The sequence below is a fragment of the Nannobrachium achirus genome (genome assembly GCF_963921795.1).
Source record: "Nannobrachium achirus genome assembly, chromosome: 3".
NCBI lineage: Eukaryota > Metazoa > Chordata > Actinopteri > Myctophiformes > Myctophidae > Nannobrachium > Nannobrachium achirus.
The window spans coordinates 49,330,515-49,354,055 of record NC_137812.1 but is presented as its reverse complement, the minus strand read 5'-3'; the positions used below and the strand labels follow the sequence as shown (position 1 = coordinate 49,354,055).

Sequence of the window (23,541 nt, the reverse complement as noted above, 5' to 3'; positions counted from 1 at the left end):
TACTTGAGGCTACTTGGCAGATGTTTTGATAGTGTGAAGCCTGCGTACTGTCCTCCGAAACGGATCAACGCACCGGCCCCGAGACCACCTCCGGAGGTAGTCTCGAGTCCGTTTGATGCGTCCTCGAGAACGATGCGCTGCAATGTGAAGCTATCGTTCCATAAACAAGGAAGTGGTGAAGCTTCTGCAAGGATAAAAATAACAAGGATTGGTCCGTGACGTCACTATTAAGATACCAAGGATGCACCAGTGATGTTACTGTTATGCGATGATTACAGACGACGTTAAATTGTGATGTTTCAAAGACAGTCAGCACACACTGCTTTGGTTGTGTGTTGTTGTTCTGTTATTATTACAACTCAAGATAACATCAGGAACACAGTCAAACTTTATTATTCACTCTAAACTCTGACAAGTGAGTCTTCTTCTGTGGCATGACATTCTTTAATCTCCCAAAGCCCCATAGTCAACAGCACCCCCGGGAGGCACATGAATACCATTACAGTTGAATGATGAATGACGTGTACTTGGGCATGGAAGAATCTTGGCCAATGTGAATTCTGGCCAGCGGGGACCAGGCAACCGTTTTCAGGAACAGTTCAAATCAATTGGACTGCAGTGTGAATCCACCCTAGCTGACTCAACTGCAGGCTCCTTTTTATAATATGGGAGTGAGACATACCAAAACACATAACAGCAATTGGCTATTCAATTAACTCACAATACTGGCCTAAAACCAGGCCAACACAATTACAGAATTTCCAGGCGCCCATATACACATTTATCTATTTTTAAATAAGATTGCTCTTGAATCAAACACCCCATATCCTCTGCAGCACTTCCCAATCAACAGGATTGCCGCTGCAGAGGGGAGAGGTGACTCACACAACCAATTCAATTTCAGTTCAATAAATAAACATAGTTAAAACCATTAGTAGTAGCACACTTGTGCAATGCATATTGTAGACAAGTGTGTTCCATGTCCCTGATCATTGTCTGGAGTGTATAGGGCAAGGGCTGCCCCATGACACTCTTTCTATTCACGGAAACTAGAATATTAAGGAGCATGCACGAAAAGGAGCATTTCACCCACCCATGACCTGTAAACATTGAACTTTGCCATAATAACTCACCACAGATTGCATGCTCCCACAGTGTCGATATACAGTAAGTCTAGCTTTTAATGGCTGCTTGCATAACATATATCATTTTCATTGATTACATTTTTCATCATATATTACTTTTTCTCACATAATTGTTAATCAAATAACTCTCCAGACATTCAATGGCAGCAAGAGTGTTTTTCTTCATTGGAAAAAACGAAGAGAAGATTGGAACATCAGGCCAATTTACTAAACTTGCTGTCGGCTAAACTGTCTTTACATCTCACTGTCTGTGCACTTGCTCTCTCCATGCAGTATATCTATATCCTTCTTTGCACAATTAGCACATAAACAAAGACAATTAACTGTAAAAAGCCTTAAAACAGCAGTATGGAAAGACCACAGTGTTGCTAACGCAGATGGTAAGGGTTTTACACATCACCAGAAGCTATCATCATAGGAACGTCTTAGTCTCTGGACACTTTGTATACTCGATTACCGATGCAATTATGTTTTGCAGCACAATGACACGTTTTCTTTCTGCTTTGTGTTTTCATTTACTCAGGTCCTTCATTCAAAGCAAGTTGTTGTAAAACCCAGAAGTCCCTGCAATTCATTCCGATCAACCTGCACACCCAGCGGATGAGAGTGACGTGCCCCAGAAAAACAGGTATCATAATATTGAGATGTTGATGTGACATTTTAGCCTTTTGTGACCTGATCCAGAGCAGATACAGCAGGGCAGTGTTTCTCAAACTTTCACATTAAGGTCTCCCCTTAAACTCTGACATTTGTACACTGTCAGAGTTACAGACTTGCATGGGTCAATTTAGACCCCCCTAAAGGAACCCCTCAGAGTCTCTGGAATCCACTTTGAGGACCACTGCAGTAGGGCATCAGTGTCTTGTTCACATGTGTTGATGGACACATGGCCCGAAGCAAGGATCAAATGTGGGAGGCAGAATTGAATTTACTTGTCTCACCCCCACAGGTAATCACCAATGTCTTTTTCCCCACACACACACACACACACACACAAGATCCACTTGAAAAGAGCAAAAGATGTGTCCCTGACCTGCCTCAGTAGTTCAATAACCACATGCATATAGGCTTAGAGGAAGATGACAGGAATGAGCAGCTAATGTGATACATTGACATGATTCCAAAAGCCGAATTGTCCACAGTGTTCTCACCTCATCAAGCAGGGGTCATCATCACCAGGGCTGAAAGGTTAGAATGATCTTTGACGGAGAAAGATGGACAGTACTCTAATTAAGCCGCTTCCATTTGCTCTGAAAGTAAGGACAGGCCTTTTCCATTCCTACAGCTCTTCTCCCCACTGTAACTGTCTGAGCGCAGTCTCCAAGCCTTTCACGTCCTTATCTCTGTCAGGATGCATTATATCTGTTAACTGTTAACCGCACCTAGCTGTGAGCGGGATCCATTTCAAGTGTCGGCTGGGTGATTGATGGAAAGTTGAAGTCAGACAAGCCTTGACATGGATCTCCACTGCTGAAGACATCAGAGATGACAGTTGAAATAAGTAGATCAAGTCATCTTTTTTTTTCCTTTGCTGTGACCACTGCCTGACCCCACTGAAGAGGGAGAAGAAAGGGAAGGAGAAGGAAGAGAAAAACGAGACCTTGCAAGTGAGAAAAAGAGGCAATAGAAACATTATTTGTGTTGATCCATGACCTGGAGGTGTGATTGTGGTTATGATTTGTTTGGGTCCAATAAAAGTTCACTGTAACATTAATGTATTTTGTAAAAGATTGCCAAGTACACTTTTTCCCCGTTGGTGCACATAATTAATTTCTCAAAAATGTAAACTTATAATTATGGGAGCTCCCCAATTATCTACATCAGCGATTCTCAACCTTTTTTAATTTCAAGGACCCCTAGTTTAATATGTATTATTAGGCCACGGACCCCCATTTGATATAAATTATGTTTTTCAATCACCATTTCACTACACTGTAAAAGCCTCAGTGTTAATTTAACTCAGAGAGTGTGCACATACAGTATACATTGGTGGTACACGTGTACATTTGAAGTTCCAGAGGGCACTTTCTTGGAATGGCTTATACGGGATGAGGTGGAAATCTGAGATGGGAGATGACCTCAGGAGACAGCTGACAAGGTCAGAGAGAGAAGTATGAGGCTGCCATATCGCAGCCCACTGATACTGTGGGAACCAACCCAAGAAACAGCTTGGTGGGGAAGTGGGCTGGGCACCACCACCAATGGACAAACTGCAGCATGACAGTGGAGCCAACAACACTGCCTATTCCCAGACCCTGATGCTGGATATGAATAGCCTGGCATGGCCAGACTAATATCACGGAGTAGATATTAGTCTGGAATCTCTGTGTGGAACTTGTTTTTCCAAGGGGCGGATTAAAACATGCCTCTGGTGATAATCCTGCCCCATATTTGCTTACTGGGCCCTGATTGGTTCCCCACAACTCCGGGGGCAGCGAAATCCAATCACAACTGAGCAGGGCTAGCTAAAATCTTATTATTTTTGTAATTATTTTTTCACCTGCTGATTTGTCTGGTTTGCAGACTAGGATAGTGGAGGCAAGAGTGGAGAGTGGCATTCCAGGAGTTCCAAATTGGTGTTGCATCGAATTACCTACCGGTACATCAGTCTAAAATAAAGAAAACTATATAAGCGTGTGATGAACCTGCACAACTGTGGCGCACACAGTGCCTGCTGTGGCACTGTATTGCTGGACATTGAGAACAATCTAATCTGATGTCTGTGACATTTCCGCAAACAGCCGTTTGTCCAAGGATACCAGCCCCAGCCGTGCACTGGGGGAGTGAAGAGACTGGACTGGCCTCTCCTCCTCCAGTGGCTGATTCTCATTCTGTGCACGCCAGTATGCACGCCAATACGCTTTCTGGCCTCCCTCCTCACTTTATTTTCTTCTAATCTGCGCATGCAGCTCTGAACTTTAGTATTGAATGCAGCAGTGACCTTCTGCCACTCGTCTTTCTTCTTTTTATTTGACATTCGACTGCAAAGGCCGCCGAACAGTAACTCTTTTCTCTTTCAACTTCCCCCATTAAAGACGATAGCCGAAAAGAAAACATGTTGTTCACCCTTTTAGAGCATATCCACGGTCACAACGGAGACATAGTATACATACAGTATGTAATATCAATCTCAAGTTCATGTGTATGCATATTTATGGCAGATTCTCCACACACACGCACACACACACACACACACACACACACACACACACACACACACACACACACACACACACACACACACACACACACACACACACATACTGTACATATGCATACATTCAAGGTTGCTTTATTGTGACATTGTGCACATTTTGTTCTGGTTCCTGGACATTGAAGCAGCATTAATCATCATCATCTGTAAACATATCGTCACCTTCTAAAAGAATGGCATATGTAATTTTTTTTAGGAAGATTATATTTTTGCCTAAATCAGCTCTTCATGACACTGGCCACCTCTGGGAAAATATTCTAAATCCTAATTGAAAAGAATCACGCTGTTCCAGGCCCCTTTTAGTATAATGGTCTATGTATCTCAAGAGTGTGACTTGACAGCTTTATTTGCATGTCAATCATAATTTGTCATAATGTTTTTATGTGAAATAATTAAGAAATATATATTCAGTTTTTTTCAGTTTTCTGAAAAACGAAAATGGGTTAGGCCATTATTTTAAGAAGGTGGCGATATACAACAACAAGGGGTGAGGGGGAATCTACTGTAGAGGTTAGAAAAATGCCAAACAACACTAAAATAAGTAAAATGTCAATGTGTCAATGAGGAACATGACAGTGGCCAATCAAATATGCCCCGCATTGCCCCCCTGCTGTTCTTCTGGTGAACGAAGGTCATTTCTAGACTACTTTAACACATAAGTTTCATTCAGTTCAATAGGTTGCACTTTTTTAGCTGGTGGAAACCAGCTCTATGTTTCGGTCATTTAGATGAGCTACCTCTTGGCTACCAATTGTTGATAGGCTGTCCATGTCACATGGTAACCAAGCTAGTGTCAGGATTGGATAATATAAGGGCCAATTGCAGGGCAGTTTACCCCAGAAGCGCCCCTCCAGACAATGGGGGAAAGAACTGCATTATGGCCAATGGCAGGACAGGGAGCACTCCTCCAGACTATGGGGGAAAGAACGGCTAGAAAAGTAAACATTAACAGTTTACCCCAGGAGCTCTTCCAGACTATGGGGGAAAGAACTGCTAGAAAAGTAAACATTAGCAAATAGGCAGCTGGCTAGCCTTGTATGATAAATAAAACAGAAGAAAAGAGCAAGGCCTATTAACCAGTGGTGGAAAAAGTACTCACATTTTATACTTAAGTAAAACTATCAATACTGCACTGTAGATGTACTACGTTACAAGTAAATGTCAAGTAAATGTCCAATGCGGCCAAGGTATAAAATAGGGCTAAAGTGGTTTATGTATGTTTTATAATATTATAATTTATATCTGCAAAACAGCCTGGGGGCCTCATGAGATTATTATTATTATTTTATTTTTTAACCAACATGGCCATCAGGGGGCCCCAGTTGAGCTCTCAACTGTGAGACAGAGAACAGTTGAAGTGAGGGTGAGGGTTAACATTAGCTCATTAGAATCTGAAAAGAGCGTGGCTCTCAAAGGTGTGACCAGAGAACAATGGTCCTGATTACCCAAGCAGTTCTTTTGTGTCTGTTCTGTGATGCCACGTACATTACTTTAACTTTAAGAAGGATCGATGCAGGGAATGGATACATTATTTCTAAAGTGTGTGTATATATTTATATTTTAAAAAGTTTTGAGGGCCCCCATATTTATACATACATATAATATATGTGTATCAAATCCATTTCATTTTGGGGGCCCCAGACAGTTTGAAGTGGGGCCCGGGATGAGTATATAAAATATAAGGGTAAAAAGGGCCTTAACTCATACAGTGCCAGGCGACTTTTAGAGCAACTTTCTCACTATGGGCTTCCCTGCCAAGCGACTTTGGGCGACTTTTACTTAGAAAAAAACCCAAAAAAAATTTTTTTCAAAAAAATTTTTTGGACCCCAAAAAATGTAGTAGGCATGATAGAAATCGCGAAATTGCATGTTTAACCCCCATAGCAACCCCATCTATCAAACATGGCAGCCATCTTTGTTTACATTTTAGGAAAACATAATGGCTATTATCTCAAGAATGCCTGAACGGAATTCCAATCTTTTTTTTTTGTTTGAAAGCTGTGAACAGCCTGCACAAACATGGTGCATGATCTGTGCATGGGTGTGCATGATCTGTGCACTACAAATTACATGGAAGTCTATGGAGAGGGCTGGCACTAATGCCACTCGAGGGCATTTTTAATTGGCAGTAAGTGAGTTAACATGACATGTGATGTTTAACTTGAAATACTTTCACAGGGTTTACTGGGGCTTCTTAAAGATGGCACGCATAGTTTGTATACTGTTTATCTATATTTAACATTTTGAGGGGCCCAAATATATCCATTTGGGGCCTCTCAATCTCTCAAACAGAAACACCCAGGGGGCTCCATGAGTTATCGTCGAATATAAATAAACAGTAAAAAGGCCCTTAACATAGTCATGTAATGTATGTGTTTAAAGGGGTATTTCACTTTCAAAAAAACTTTTGGTAATCTTATCATCTAATCAGGCTTTTATGAACACCCTGAACAGTTTTTAATTAGCTTGATTGAATATTTAGATATTTTATGTAAATGTTACCAGGCCCTCCAGGCCCAGGGCCTCTCCCCACACACACCCATTGTAACTTCAAACTTCATTTTAACCATGATGGATTCATTAAAAACACCCATAATTTTTTCTGGTGACTCATACTACCCTCCTAATATGTGAGCAGGCCGGGTTTTTTCAATAACTTTTTTCATTTATTTTTAATAATTATTTGTTTGTATTTCATTTTTTCCATTTTCCCAAATAATTATTACAAATAAATGAAAAAGGTTATTGAAAAAACACGGCCTGCTCACGTATTAGGAAGGTAAAATGAGTCACCAGAAAAAATAATGTGTGTTTTTAATGAATCTATCATGGTTAAAATGGAGTTTGAAGTTACAATGGGTGTGTATGGGAAGAGAAGCCCTTCCACTGTTACCACTGCAGTACCTGAAAGTGAAAGTGGAATATCCCTTTAACTTCGAATGGATATGTATAGCCTTAACCCACTGACTGTCCTGTGAGACAAACTTTGTCTTTGAAAACCACTGCAAAACATGCACTTAAAAGTTATTCTTATTCTTATTATAATTACGTTTTTTAAAACACTATAAGTAATAACACTGATTCAATTCATAGGTTTAATAGTGTATGAAACTTGAGCTGAAGTGTGTTATTTAACATGAAGCAACCATCCTAGATGACATTTCTGCCACAGACATGCAGCTAATTACCACCTGAAAGAAGTTGGCCTGTTGCTGCAACAATGGGCTCTGATTATCTGAAAAGAGCTTTAATGTCTTTTAGCTTTAAAGTTACCTTAGTCTCCTTAAAAATATAAACAAGATTTATACTGTATATATTTATATTTAACGTTTTGAGGGCCCCCAAATTCATTTGGTGCCCCACTAGCTCTCAAACTCAAGCTCTCAATACCCTCATATATAAATAGTAAAAGGGCCCTTCGGCTCCCCCATTTGCAGAAGGACAGATCAAGGAATGTAGCCTACCTTACACTACTCAACATTACCTGTCTTATATTTCTTATTATTGCTTTGTTCGGCCCTCACTCATTGTACATAGACTGTTCCAAGTCCCGGCCTTTTTAACCCACCATTTCACCAGCTTATATATTGACTGTGTCAATTCTTGTTTCTTTATCGAGTCAATGTGAATATACTCTGTGAATATTCCCCTGTCATTTACTTTTATTATTAGTCATTGTCTGTGTGTCTGTACTTGTTTCTACTTGAAAGACCTCAATCATGACTGTTTTCATTAGCATTTTTGTGTATTGATCATCCAGCGAGGAGATAAAACAGGCTGGACAAAATGTAAATTTGTCTGGAAATGGCCACTCTCAGTCTCCCCAGTGACAGCAGCTGAACATTTTCGAGCTCTAAAAAGCTTGGCTTGGCAAAGCAGGCCCTAAGAACATATTGTTCAGCACTCATTTGGGCCATGTAAAAAGGATATTTTGTCAGTGTTTAACAGGGCTGCACGATGGGTTAAGTATGAATTATACCGACTTATCTTCACCGCCACAATCAATTTCTCCTCTCTGGGACAAACGGCCCTCTCACTACCCCGGCTGCCCCGTTCTCTGTTCGATTTATAGAGACGGGTGAGGGGGGGGGAAGGACCAGGCATGGTGGAGACCAAGCAAATCGGGCCACAAATTGGCCCTTGTGATTGATGTCCTGAGATGTTGTCATTGTATTTCAGTGTTGCCGCTTCTTCTGCCGCTGCTGCTTCTGCGGGGGAGGGGTGAAACCAATTAAGGGTTGACTTGGAAGTTGGAGAACTCCAGGGGCCTAAAAGCGTGTGGCGAGAGCATGCATGGGGCTGCATGGCTGGGCACAGGGATAATTAACACAGGATGTGGTGGACAGCTGTAAAGCTCCCACACACACGCACGCACACACACACATGCACACACACACGCTTACTCGCATTATAACTCATTCACAGTGAATTCTTGTGTTAAGTCAGAGTGTGCACGTATAGAACACTGTGTGTACACTCTCAGAGTTACAAATGGAGACTTTGTGTACTCTTTATACACACACACACGCACACACACACACACACACACACACACACACACACACACACACACACACACACACACACACACACACACGCACAAATAAATAAGAACACATAACCAACCCCTGTCACTATAGGGGGGCAAGGTGGTGTTGTTAGTCCACATCGTTAACTTGTCCGTCTCCCCGCGGTATCACTTAGGTCTGTCTTGTGCTATTAATTCCTGTGTTGTTGTTTTTTTCAACGACCCTTCAAACAGCTCTTCCTGTGGCGTGGTGGCATACCACCACCGCCACCCCTCGGGTGGTCATTAGCTGACCTGCCGCTAAAGCTCATGCCATGGCAAAACATACACACACACACACACACACACACACACACACACACACACACACACACACACACACACACACACACACACACACAGAGAGAGAGACACATACAAACACAAAGTCCCTCCCTCTTCCCCCTCCAACTCCTCCGCTCCTCTGTTCCCCCTTCCCGTCCCGTGCCATCGGCTTGCCTCCTCTGAGTTTGTCTTCCTCTCACATTAGTGTCAGCTCCATCCATTGCTCATTCAAAACAAGACCTGTTATGAGCACCTCTGTGCTTGCCAGCCGTCTGTGAAGTGTTTATTTACTTTCGATGGCGGTGTGCAAATTGGAATGAAGCCGCTGTGACATTGGCCCGTCCTTCCTCTTCAACATGGGAGCAGCGCTACATTAAGACCAGAAGGCAGCTGCTCGGAGAGGGAGAGGGGGGGAGGTGGGGGGGAGAGAGAGAGAGAGAGAGAGAGAGAGAGAGAGAGGCCTTGGTAATGGAGCAATATACAAGGCTGCAATATAAATCAGGCAGGAAGGCGGGGGGTTTGGGGGGGTTTGGTTCTAAAAGTAGATGCAATAGAATATGCATGGTTCTGCACCACTTTTAAGTATCCTGGTATGGCTGGCGCATGTACTCGGTGTTTTTGATACCTACCTACCTCTGGCTGCATCTTGTCCAGCTGCCCAGCATCATGTCCTCTGCTCGCTAGTGCCCCTAATCAAATATTCCCATATAGCTTTAAAACAGCTCCATGACATTTATTACATTCATGAATACTGATTCAACTGCGTACTGATACTCATATTCAAATTACCGTAGATCGTGATAGCACACTACTGTGCAACAAATGTATCAATTTACTGAACAAAGATTTCAAAATAAGTGCAAATATTTTACTTGTACCCATGCATCCAGGTACAGACTGTTCTGTGTGTTGGAAGTTCTGCGTGGTCGAACACCATATAGACCAGGGTTTGGAGGCAAACCATTGACCTTGTGATTACCAGACAGACTCTCTATACACAAACATGTATTTGACCACGGACCCCCATAACTCTGAGAGTGCACAAATGGAACCAAAATGGTCCATTTGGTTCCATTTGTACACTCTTAAGAGGTATGGACCCATAAGGGTCTATTTGGTTCCCAAATATCAATCATTTAGATTGGGACCCCCTGGACCCCACTTTGAGAACCAATGCACTAAGCCAGTGTTTCTCAAAGTCTCATCTCCACAGATGTCTTTTATGACCCTTCCAGGGCGTCCCTAGCAAAATTTGTTGATACAGCATAATCATCAGAATCATTTGAACCCCTTTATCCATATTTTGCACGTTGGCTGTACAGCGTGTCACTTGGTGCCACGCTGCAAGCTTGTACATCTGATATTTCTGAACATTTTTGATAAATCTGGAAAGATTTTGCTCTTTTTTTTATCCTATAAATCCTTGTTTACACAAAGCTTCTCTTCTGATGGTCCCTGGCACAAAGCTTTTTCAGATGGGGGTCCACGGCCAAATCAATTTGGGGGTTTGAGAACCACTGCACTAAAGCAACGGCCGCTTTATATTATCGATCTCCTCAGAATCAGAACAATACGATTTAAGGTTGAAAATCTGGGAAGTTTCCCTTTAACAATTTTGCTGCCATTTTAAACATAGCTCTAGTAAGCAGCTGCCAAATTGTCCTTACCTTTTAACGTGGGCACGCGCACGCATCGTGCACAATCTGTGCGCGACTCATCTAGTAGACTGTAGACTCGGTGACAAGCTTTCGAAAAAAAAAACCCCCATTGAAATAGACATATCCGTTGCCACGCTGTGTCCCTGCTTATCCGCCAGTGTTTACATGAAAAAACATTGAAAAAAGCCTACTGTGCGCTATGGTAACAAGTGGACACGTTCGCGCACAAAACGCACGATATGTGCGGGGATCATTCATAATCCAGGCGTGTAGAGACTGGATCAAAGTTTCCAAACGCAAAAATCCGATTGAAAAACGAGTGTTCCATCGCCGAGTAGCTTTCTCTTTTGTTACACTGTAAACCAACGGAGGCGGGACTATGGCCCAGGCTCAGCCCGGATACGGAAAGCTAGATCCGGTCCAGACCGGAAATGACCGGATACAGTTAGGGGGGCGGGCCTAAAGAGCCAGAATCAGCGAAAATCTGCAATAATAATTTTAATCCTTTCATAATGATTAAAGCTAATTAAACTTCCGGGTTCGACGGGCATGGCACCGCGGTACAGCTGGAAATCTACGGTTTCTACGGGCATCGCCCAGAATGAGTTAATGTATCCATTTGTAACCCCCACAGTGTACAAATGTAACCAAACTAGAAAAGATGTGTACACTCTCAGAGGATTTTACCAACAAGTTGTTCTCTCTCTCATCTCCACAGATGCCTTTTATGACATCATCACAGTCGGTGCACCTGCCGCACACTTCCAGGGCTTCAAGTGTGGTGGCCTACAGCGACTACTGAGCAGATATGGAGCAGAGAAGAAAAGGTATACACACAGGCACACAGACACAAAAAAAAACTCACACAAAACACTACTTTCAAACCGCGGGAAGAGGCCATATTTATACACAGACAGGCAGTTTATTATATACTGACACTGTAGGGTTTCTGTTGACGTGGAATTGGGTTTGTGCCGCTATTGACAAGGGAATTAAAGTGACAGACAAATTTGGTCCCGGCATATGGATCTTTATTTTTTCCGGAGGCCCTGAGCAGTTACTTACAGCTGAGTTGGGTTAAACTCAATCTGGAGCTATAACATGACTGCTGCTACTGCAGCTGACAGCTCTATTTGACTGGAGGCAACAGGCAGCATGTCAGGAAGAAGAAGGATTATGTTGAGTTTGGTATTTCATTCAGCTCTCCCTCCTTTCTTTCTTTTTTTTTTACCCTCTCTTTCTCTTTGTGCTATCTCACAAAGTGGGTGACATTTCCCCAGATGTTGCACACAAAAAAGCTCTTGGTTTAGCACAAAAGTCAGTTGAATACTGTGCTCATATCGCCCAAATGTCTCCGTTGAGATAAAGAGATACGGTTGGACTTTGTCACTACAGATGGCGGTATGGCCAGAGCATATTTTATGATGGTAATACATTTTACAGGAACCCCTAAAACATTTTGAGGTAATGACCTAGATCAGCCTAAAGTCTGTCCAGTATTTATTAAAATAATATATTTAATTTATTGTTTCACCGTCACTTTATGTGGCAGCAGCTTTGAGGTCAGAGAATGTGGCTTGCGATCGAAGGTTTTCTGGTTTTATTGCCCAGCCTGGTTAGGAATATCTACAGTGATGTAACCCAGATGCTGGGCCCTGTTTGTGTCCATGCCTTACCCCTTATCCCTAAACTTCTTTGCCTTTTTTACTGTTTTGAAAAACTTTTTTAAAATAGTTTAACTGGCCGATCTACATTGACACGTTGTGAGATTTTCATTTCTGGGAGGTCCAGGTGGGCCTATGTGTACGAACGGTAAATTATAATTTTTTTTAGTTGAAAACGGTTAAAAGTGGTTCTGCACAGCGGCAGAACCGTTTCAGGCTTAATATAGCCTCGGAAACCCAGGCTTCTTTTGGCGATAGGAAGAAAAAGAAGCCTGGGCGATCGCGTTATGATCACTGTTGGAGGAAGTGTAGAATTTCCCTAACCAATCAGAGTGCAGAGAGCGTCGCACCGATTGTGTTGACGTCATGACGCAGCAGCGTTCTCTGCGCTGAGCAGAGGAGCAGAGGGGGGAGGGGGGAGGAGAACACATGCTATTGGCCAGAGACTCGCGTGGAGATTCGCCGCGCCCGCCCATCTGCCTACACAAACTGGTCCGCGTTAGGTTAGAGTGGGCTTAATATGATGTCTTACTGTACCTATTTGGGAGAATGTTCTCTCACTCTCACTTGACTTTGCACTCAAGCTCAACACAACAGCCTACTATATGTCCAGTTGTCCACCAACATGGAGCGAAAAAGAACCGACAGTTGTAAAGTACAGTTATTTTATTCATATTAAGTCATTACAACAAACCCTTCTGTTTACTGTTATCATCTGATTATCCTTTGCGCTGGAGAGACCATGGTCTCTGCATCTGAGACCAGTGGTTGTTCATTTTTAAACGTCCACATCTCCCAAAGCGAATGACAGATCAACGACATTGCGGGACCGGATCCCTGCGATTCTCCTGGATATGGCCGGCATTTGCGTGAGCGGTCGGGATTTCCGAGAGTTTTAGTGCCACTTGCGGGTGGCCGGAGGAGACACTGATATCCACGATACTCCTGCAAGTTCCGGGAGACTTTGGATGTCTGTCTTTGGTGTGGTGTAACCTCCCTGTGGTAGGAGGCCAAGCCATCAGCAAAGCAGTGTGAAAGAGTTCAACTTTTTCACTGGCGCCTTGCAGCGAGACCTAGCAGGTTGCTGTGGTCTGACCAAGGCATGGACTAGGCATACATACAACTGTGATTTGAATGTTTTAGGCATTTTGTTGACTATGAGGAGGAAAGGTTTAACAAACACCAATTTGTTAAATTATGAGTAATCCCCCCACTTTGCTCATGTCTTCTCTCAACATTTTACCAATTGCTACTTTCAATCCCTGAGATGCTTTGTGCCTCAAGGTCCTGATCCTTCCACAGTAACCCCGAGTCTTCCCCGCTGATGCCCAGGTTTCCTTATTGTATTTGTGTGTGTTGGATTGAATTACCTGCCTATGCATCAGGCTTGCGGCTGTGTAGTCAGTCTATTTGGCTGATGGCATAGACATGTCTAATTAGTGTGTTCCTCTCATTATGTCACACCATGCGTCCCACAAACACCACAAAGGTGAATGAATAGAGGAAGTAGCAACTATGAATGTTTTACACATAAACACAGACAACTACACAGAGGAGAACCTGTATGCCTGCATACAAAACACAGGTGCAGATAATCAAACATACAACTGCAGATACACAGTGAGACTGTACATTGAAACATCTATAAAGTCTGTCTATTTGTCTGTCCATCCATCCATAGGAATAGGAGACAGCCCTGTTATTACACTGTATTATTCTCACAGTATTCAATTCCCTTTCTCTCTTTCTTTCTCTCTACCTCCCTCTGTCTCTGTGTCTCCTTCGGTCTCTGTTTATCTCTTTCTCTCTCTCTCTCTCTGTCATGCACATGCATACTGTGCAAGTACTATATGTGCATGCATGCATCTATTGTGCTGATGTCCCCTCCTGGGGCAACTTGTCCAAATGGCTCGCTTAGAATCTGTGATCAGCAGTTCCTGGGACAGCAGAGGCAGATGTCATCGGGGTTCAGCATGTGGTCACTCTGAGTGATGCCAGAGGAAATGAAGAGTGATTTTTTCCCCATGGCACCCCACCGAATGCAAAGTCATTACAGTCCACGCCAGATCCAATTAGTTACGCAGAGTTTGGAGAAGAAGAATAAAGTAGGAGAATGGAAAGACGGAGACCGAGGGGTGGGGGGTGGAGGTTAAGAGAGTGAAATGGGAAGGAGGCTATGAGGAATAAGTTGGTGGGAAACTAGTTGAGGGAGCCTGTGCTGATTAACAAAAGAAAGCGGAGGGAAACTTCTTTACGCTAAAGTGCACAAGCGAATTTGCTGAAGATGGTCAGTTTTATCTGTGCTAGCATGCACCCCGCGATAAGCGCCAGCATATTTTCAAGAGTCTACCGGAGTGAAATCATTTCTCCTTTAGAATGGGAGATTAGACCCACTAGGAAAAGTGTTCCCCGGGGAAAGATGGAGCTTTTTGTTTCATATTTGATTTAGCTAATGACTCACTGTAGCTTAAATTTTCCAATTTTCCGCCTGGCTACACTGTCGACGGGCCCGCGCCAAGCCCTCGTCCGCGTTTGACCTGGAATCCAAACGTTTTGTCACTCACTGTCAGAAAGAACAAGAAGAAAGAAAGAAAGAAAGAAGCTCCAAATGCCCCCCTCCCCCTTGTTCTTTTCCCTCCACTGCGGTTTGCATTAAATTTGCACAGTTACACAGTTATTCTAATGGAGGCACGTGTTGCTTTCAAACGAGGAGCACTCATTATTCTGTGGATTAATTTGCATCTTATTACTGAAAGTGTGACTGGATGCGTAGCCCTGGAAGTGCCACGCAAACGTGTTTTGTCTTCTGCATGTGAAGATATGAAAGTTGCGCTGCGAGCCGGAACAAGTAAGTTATTCTGTGCAACAAAAGCAGTGCTCGAACACACTCGCATACACAGTCATACATACATGCATACTGTAAATGCACGTACGTATGTGCACACGCTTGGTAACACACGCATGCACGCATCCATAATCAGCCGGTGCTAGTGTGGTTCCACCTCTTTTCAGAACAGGCCTTTTGTAATCAAGTTTGATTAAAACGGGAACAATCGGCAAGATGTGAGACTGGCCCTATTCAACGTGATATTAATTAATCAAAAGGGATGTGGGGGCAGCTATGGGAAAGGAGGGAAAAAACACCCTGAGCACAGAGGTGTTACCAGGAGGCCAATAAAAGAGCTATTCATCTTTGTTCCCCAGACACCAAAGGAGAGGGAGGGGAGCTCTTTGTGGATCCATTAAAAAGCTGCGATGGGGCAAACTTGGCAACAACTACTGTACGTTACAATGTAGGCTGTCCTCTATGCATCTTGTTGGCTAGGCTTTAATCATTATAGGCACATGTAGTCCTTAGGTAAACCCTGCGTGAGCACACACACACACACACACACATACACAGACACACACACACACACACACACACACACACACACACACACACACACACACACACATACACACACACACACAAACGCATGTCGCACGCACACACGCAGACATGTACATACAGGCACACACACACACACACACACACACACACACACACACACACACACACACACACACACACACACACACACACACACACACACACACACACACACACACACACACACACACACACACACACAATGGGAGCAGTGTTTAGCTCTCATATCTTTCCCCACTTTAGCTGGCTGTTTTAAAAAGTCACCACATTTTATCCTTCTTTTAATTGCGCCCTGTATAGACGTATTCACTGAATTGCTGAGATGGGCTAATTTCACATTAAAACACTCTGGAGTCACTAGGCTTTTACTGTACAATGATACTGCTTTTTCTTTTTTTTCTTTTTTTTGCAGAGGTTATAATCTGAATATAACCATTTGTTACCATCTGGAACTGTGTGTGTGTGTGTGTGTGTGTGTGTGTGTGTGTGTGTGTGTGTGTGTGTGTGTGTGTGTGTGTGTGTGTGTGTGTGTGTGTGTGTGTGTGTGTGTGTGTGTGTGCGCGTGCGTGCACAACATACGTGCACCTATGTGCGTGTGTGTGCCACATGCACCTGAGTGCGTGCGCAGCGTGCATAAGAGTTCTGATGAAGTGTTGTGAGTGTCCTGTGTTTGTGTGACAGTGGAGAGAGATGCAGTAGAGCAGTGGTTCTCAACCACCGCACTGTGTGCATGTGTACAGTACGTGTTCTGGCTTGGATCAATTGATCGGTCACAATCACAATGAAAACTCATTTTTCATAGCTGTAAAGACTTAAACTTAATGGCCTTAATTTTGTAACATTCATGTTATATTATCATTAAAATCTTTGTGTTTTGCCAATTAGTTGGGGGCCCACTTCCTCTTGGCCCACCAGTGGGCCCCCGGCCCAAAGGTTGAGGATCACTGCAGTAGAGAACACAAGCAGCATTGGACCTGTAGAACTCCTGCTGTTTAGGTTAAACTGTGAGGTCATTGTCCATTATACACAGGGTGAACTGTTTGTTGGAGGGCTCATCTGAAACAGATGTCCCCCATAGCAGAGAGGTCAGACCGCAGTAATGCTTTGCTCACATTGGAGCGTCACACAAAAAAGCATAAATGGTAAATGGTGTATTTATATAGTGCCTTTATCCAAGGCGCTTAACGGATATTGTGCATTACATTCACCCATTCACACACACATTTATACACCGATGGAGGAAACCATGCAAGGCACCAACCTGCTCACCGGGAGCAACTAGGGGTTCAGAGTCTTGCTCAGGACTCTTTGACACTAAAGGTCTTTGCACACTGCTGCGTTTTTCGGGCCGAATATCGGAGTGAATTTCGGAGCGCGCAAATAAAAAAATCAACATCAAGTTATGTCAGTCACGTTTGCACACTGCCACCCCTTTCGCGCACCACTCGGTCCCTTGCTCTCTCTATCTCTTTCTCTCTCCTTGCCCTGGAAAACGCATTTCGCAACGAAAAACGCAGCAGTGTGCAAAGACCTTAACTCTGGGCTTCGTGAAGCTAGAAGTTAAACCTGGGCATGTTCAAGGTTATGAGTGGCAGCTGTCACTAATGTGCCTGCCCGCTTGGTGGTGGAAGAACAGGCTGTGTGAACAGGAGCGCATTGCCTAGCTCCAATTGGGAGGTGTGAAGTCACGCTCTTTGCTGTCTGGCTTCACAGCGTGAAACACGCAGTCTCCATGGACATTTTTTGAAACTTGAAACTAGTCTTTGCATCAAGCTGAGCAATGTGAATGTTATTAGGATGTGTGGAAGTGTGACACATCTAGCCTTTGTCTGGTTTCCAGGCTATCACACATTTCCCTTGTTATTTTTTGGTAGGGGTTACGGCAGTCTCTCATCGGGTTACAGTGTCATAGTGCACATTAACAGTCTCTTGGGAGCTCAGGATTTCAATACCTGGCTGCATCTCGCCCAGCAACATACCCAACGTGCGCGCGCACGTGTGTGTGTGTGTGTGTGTGTGTGTGTGTGTGTGTGTGTGTGTGTGTGTGTGTGTGTGTGTGTGTGCGTGCGTGCGTGCGTGCGTGCGTGCGTGCGTGCGTGCGTGCGTGCGTGCGTGCGTGCGTGCGTGCGTGCGTGCGTGCGTGCGTGCGTGCGTGCGTGCGTGCGTGCGTGCGTGCGTGAGTGAGTGAAGAGAGAGAGAGAAGAGAGAAAGAGAAGAGAGAAAGAGGGGAGAGAGAATAAGAAATATACAGTAAGAAATCTTGACAGACAGCAACTTAAAAATTATATAAAAAATGTGTAGCTTTATGGCCACGGCCCAGTTTGTGGTTTCTTAAATATTTTTTTGTCTTGTTTCTAGTATTTGGGCTTGCTGTCTACTAATGTTGTTTAAACCAGTGATTGTGAATGGTTTTCATGTCAAGGACCCCCCAAATTAATATGTATATTTGTCCACGGACCCCCATCTGAAACCTTCTTGCTCCAGGGACCCCCCATACAGTGTCCTCTTACTGTGGCTGCAATGCGTTGCATAATGTACAGTAACTGACCCACCCACACCCACGGCGGCACGCAGAGCTGTAGAGATTTTGGCAAATTGAGTAGGGAGCATCTCATATGATACAATATATTGACACGTTAATGAGGGCATATTCGACAGGCGGACTGCCATAATTTTAATCAAACTAATTTAGATAACTGCCAAGGCTTTTTCCTATTGTTTTTACCCTTTATTTATTTATTATTATTATTTTGTTTTATAATTTTTATCCCATGATTTTGTAACCCATTTTTTCGCCCAGTGCCAATTGCCTAAGCTATGTAATCCTGGGCTCTGCTCTCCCTCTGCCGCACCTGGGGAGACAACAGACTGACCTCATGCTTCCTTCTATGCATGAGTAGTCCAAGTTGCTTCTTTTCACCTGACCGGGGGGATTTCTCCGTTTTGGACGTAGCGCGTGGAAGGAACACGTTATTCCAACCAGTTCCTTTCCCCTCCATCAGGCGCCCAGGCTGGCCAGGAGGAGGCATTATAGAGACCAGGATTACTGCATGTTTTTGTGAGGGTATCTACCCTAGGAGATATGGCATATGGGGAGAACATGCAAACTCCACAAAAATTTTTGAGTGCTCCATGTACACACGGGAGACGAACGTATTTTCTTTCATGCAGAGAAAAAAAAATACAGCCGCGATAATCCGTGCGTAAGTTCCATAGAAAAGGGTCCGTTTTGACCAAACGTGCCATATGGGAAAAGAATCCGAGATATATTCATTTTTCTGCAGCCATGATGAATACCGGTAGGGTAAGTGAATGGACGATAGGATATCCTGACTACTTTATTTCGCAAGGCATCATGGGAAACGGAGTATTTTCCATCACTCCCGCCCGTGGTAGAGCGCTGGCTATTGGTTACCATGGGAACCAGCTTGGACGATCCTGGACGGGTCCTGCGGCACTCCAGGGGTGGAAATGCTAAGACGTTTGTGAACGTCTAATTGATTGATTGATTGAAGACTTTATTAGAAGTTTGCATAGGAAAAGGTACAGTTTCATGACGGTACAGTTCACTGGTACAAGGTCTACTAAAAGGAGATCCTAGAAAAGTCTACGCTTATTTCCACAGGAAACCATTTAAGTATCTCATATAACATTGAATGACAGACGAATAGAACACAGTACTATGCAGTAGATATAGTCAGTAAAATACATACAAACAGTAAGTATATACAAAAAAGGGGCAGGGGAGGGTAGGGCTGGGCTGGGCTAGGCATCCCAAATGTTAATAGATCCTGGAATTCTAAATGAGGTTACAGATAGGGCAAAGTTTGAGATCCCATAAAGTTAATTTAGGAACATTTTGGGGGTGGGGGAAATTATCATGCACGTTTTTTCTGAGAATTAAAACACACTTTGGGTGTGTGAACTGCAACTTTAAAGCGGTTAAACTTGTTTTCGTAGACCTGGTTGCTTATTTCTCTCGCGAAATCTGGCAACACTGGTCGTAGCGTCTGTAGCAGTCCGCCGAAGCTGTCGGAATGACGAAGGAGGCGTTGGCAGTCACCTGGGGTGCCCGCGGGGCCGTGCTGCTGACGTCGCCGCATTTTGCCCCCGCAGCTTGTCAGCAGCAGGCCAGGAGCACTACATTAATTTCCCCTCTCCGCTATTAATTAGCCGAACGGCGGAGACGCTGGCTTAATTAGACCACCGGGCCCCACCAAGCTCACTTCTCCTCTCTCCCTCTCTCATTACTGTCAAAACCAATTCCTATTGATCATTTAGGATTAAGAAGTGGGAAAAAAAGAAACAAGGGAGGAAGTTTTGCTAGTCGCTGTTGTTGCTAGTTTTAGTAATGTCTGCTAATGACTGGACTACACTCACTCACGAGATAGATTGCTGCCCTCGAATCATCACTGGAGAAGTCACGTCTGAGGGGAGAGTGTTTTTTTCGTAGTACCCCGTATCTGTTTGCTTGTGTGAAATGTACCCTAGCAAAATACGAGACATGGCTCATGTGCAGATGAATAAACTGTGTGCACACAGGAGAGATACAGGGAAATCTGTGGCCTACTTTAAGAATTAGCAAGTGGGTTAAGTCATTATCAGCTGAGGTGTTAAGGATGGATGTCCAAATATTTGCTAGAAACTCCCTCCAGATAAACCTTTTTTCTCGCTTTGATTTCAGGGGTATTTCCTTAAACCGAAAGCAAAGGGATTTGGTGGTTACATGGCTCCAACACTGGTCCTGGGGACCTAGATTAATGGTACTTTTTCTATGGAGTAGTTAATTGCATTCACCTGGTGTCCTATGTCTAAATTAGTCCCTGGTTAGATAATGGCTAGAATGAAAAGCAGCAGTATTCCGGATCTACCACTGGTGATAAGAGAATTCATGTCAATTGTACAATTCTGTACAATGGGGCATGGGTAGGGTACGGAAATAAAGGAGAAAAAGAAGTTGGGTATTTTGTTGTTAAAGTTCTTTGTCACTTAGTAATAGTACATTGTAAGGTTTACTTTCATGTAAGCAATGATTTTGTTCTAGGTGTAAAATGTATCAAATAATCATTTATCATACTGAAGTGAAATTGCACTTGCATGGTATTGCTAGTATAATAATTAGGTTAATTTCTACTTACCTTGCACTAAAGACAAATGGTTTCACTAACGTCACAAGACATACCTGTGCATGTTGTGTTGAATCGTCAAGAAACAACAGTATCCACAAGTTTCCTGTGTCCCATGAGCCCTTGCGTGAAAGTTGTGTATCACTTCCTGTTCCTCGTGGCTGTTTGATTCTGAGGGCGCAGTCAAACTACCAGATGCATTACAACCGTTACAATTGGAATCATGCTGCCTATAACAGCATTTCCTGCCATCTCCAGCTGTTCCTGTGAGATCGCGAGGCTCGTCGACCGGTCGTTTCCGGTCGTTTCCCACTTCCACGCGCGTCACAGAAACCGAACGTTGCTAGGCCAATCAGAGGCAGGCGGGGGTGGGCCTTTACGAAGGGAGCCTGTAAGAACAGCTGAGCTGCGCAGCCATGCAGCATCAGGAAATGGATGGATTGGTAAGTCACAGGAAAGACGCGTTGTGATTGGACAGTAGTCATATGACTGGTGGTCTCCGGCAATCGCGGACGTCCGCAATCCAGTTGTTGCTCGTCGCTCCAATGGACTGCAGCAACCAATGAGGCATCTAGCTTTTTATATCTTTGAATGGGAGTGTCAACAAAGTGCCGGTCATAAGGACTTGTAGTTCTGTCCCATTGGTTAGTCACTGCCGGGTGAGAGTTGAGCAGTACTACTCAACCCTGAACCCAGAATTCAGCACTTGTCCACGTGACCTGGAAACGGTTCAATCACGCTTCGATCGGCGACGATATTCTGTTTAATTTTTTTCCCTTATTCACGATATTCCTGGCCCCGCCCCCGGCTTCCTGTTCATATCCTGAAAGAAAATAAAAAACATCATTTGGTTTCCTGTGTCCTTGCATTAAAGTGTCAGTAGAGGCACTCTGGGCTCTTGGCTCTGAATGAACCGGTGTTGCCATGTCTGCTTATAATAAGCAATTGATGTCGTTGTTTATTGGGCTTACTTTCTAATATTTTTTAAACCAGTGGTTCCCAAATCTTTTCATATCAAGGACCCCAGATTAACAGATTTGTCCACAGTCGCAAACCCCCATCTGAAAATATGTGGTGCCAGGGACCGCCACACAGATTTGTGTTGTTAAAATGTTTCAAAAATATTCAAATTATTTTCGTTTTTTTAAATATCAAATATACAAGCTCACAATGTGTCACAATGTGACACATTGTGAGCTTGCTGATCTGCTATTTTCAAATGTAAATGTAAAGTAGTAAAACTGAACCTAGTTAATTCTATTGGGCTTATTATTCATAGACCTGGCCGCTTGTCTCTGGCAATATCTGGCAACAGACAATTCCCTGTCACTTCCTTGGGATCTCTTGTTCTTCGACTTGGGAGGAAGTGAAAAGATGTTTAAAAATGCTCCAGCGCCCTCTGTAAAAGGAAAATGGCAGCCTCCATAGAATGGCCAGGAATATTGTGAATAATGGGAGTGGATGCCTGTCTGATGGCGCCCTGGCTGGTTGCTGTTGCTGCTGTGAACCTGAATCTCTGCATGGTGATTGCATGGTGCTTGTTAAGTGATTTGAATCAGCTGTGTGGAGGAAGTGAAGCACACCCTTTTCCCCAGTAAAGCCGCTATCAGAGTCGGGTCTGCGGTGGAGTGCAGTGTAGTCTTTTTGAGTCATAAAACTACAATGTTAACGCTCAAAAAGACTACACCGCACTACACCGCGACTCTGTTCGAGGCTTTAGCTTCTTGGGAAACTTGTGGATATACTGTTGTGGTTCTAGAAAAAAAGACACCGGACAACCAGATAAATGAATCATTTGTCTGATATACAGTATGTATGTGTGATTTTTTTATTATTATTATTATTGTAGTATACAACTACTACTGACAAAATGTCTCCCAAATTACACTTGGGAAAAAATATATTGTAATTTAGAGCATTTGCAGAAAAGGCTTAGGCCTACAGTAGGTCAAAATGACAAAAAGCTGTTTTCATACCTCAAATAATACACAAATATCTTAATTTAGGAATTGTTCATAAATCAAAATTTCTGGACAACAATCTGGAATTTGTGATTTGACAGACACATGGAAGGGTTGCCATCATGTACAGATGCTGTACTGATTTTGATTTGAGAGATGCTGTTTTGAGACAAATTTGGAGTGGTCTCTTACTTTTTTTCAAATCTGTAAAGCCTGGTCTATACTTAGTATGATGTGTGTCTGACTACAAACAGTAGAATAACCAAGTCATTCATACCTTTTCCCAGTCTCCCATTGATTTACTTTGAGGGATTTGTGGTGACTTCTTAGGTTAAATAGGTTCACTTCAGGTCATGAGCTGATTTCAGCTACAAAAAGATGATGCTTCAACCAAGACAGCCTCCCTTCATTAATTGTTGTCTTGGTTACATGTGAATACAATAACCAGTCCCTCTGGGATTTTGTGATTTGCAAGACTTAACACGAAT

The 23,541-nt window shown here is 43.4% G+C and overlaps 1 protein-coding gene across 1 annotated transcript in view; it reads left to right on the top strand.

Annotated features, from left to right (window-relative positions):
• The window catches only part of inpp4b (inositol polyphosphate-4-phosphatase type II B), a gene marked incomplete at both ends in the record, with an annotated part of 343,288 nt that overhangs the window by 259,255 nt on the left and 60,492 nt on the right, over nt 1-23,541 (top strand). Inside the window, 2 exons of the mRNA XM_080722305.1 lie at nt 1,669-1,773; nt 11,588-11,696. Coding sequence (XP_080578431.1) covers nt 1,669-1,773; nt 11,588-11,696 — 214 coding nt within the window. The remainder of the gene's footprint in view (nt 1-1,668; nt 1,774-11,587; nt 11,697-23,541) is intronic.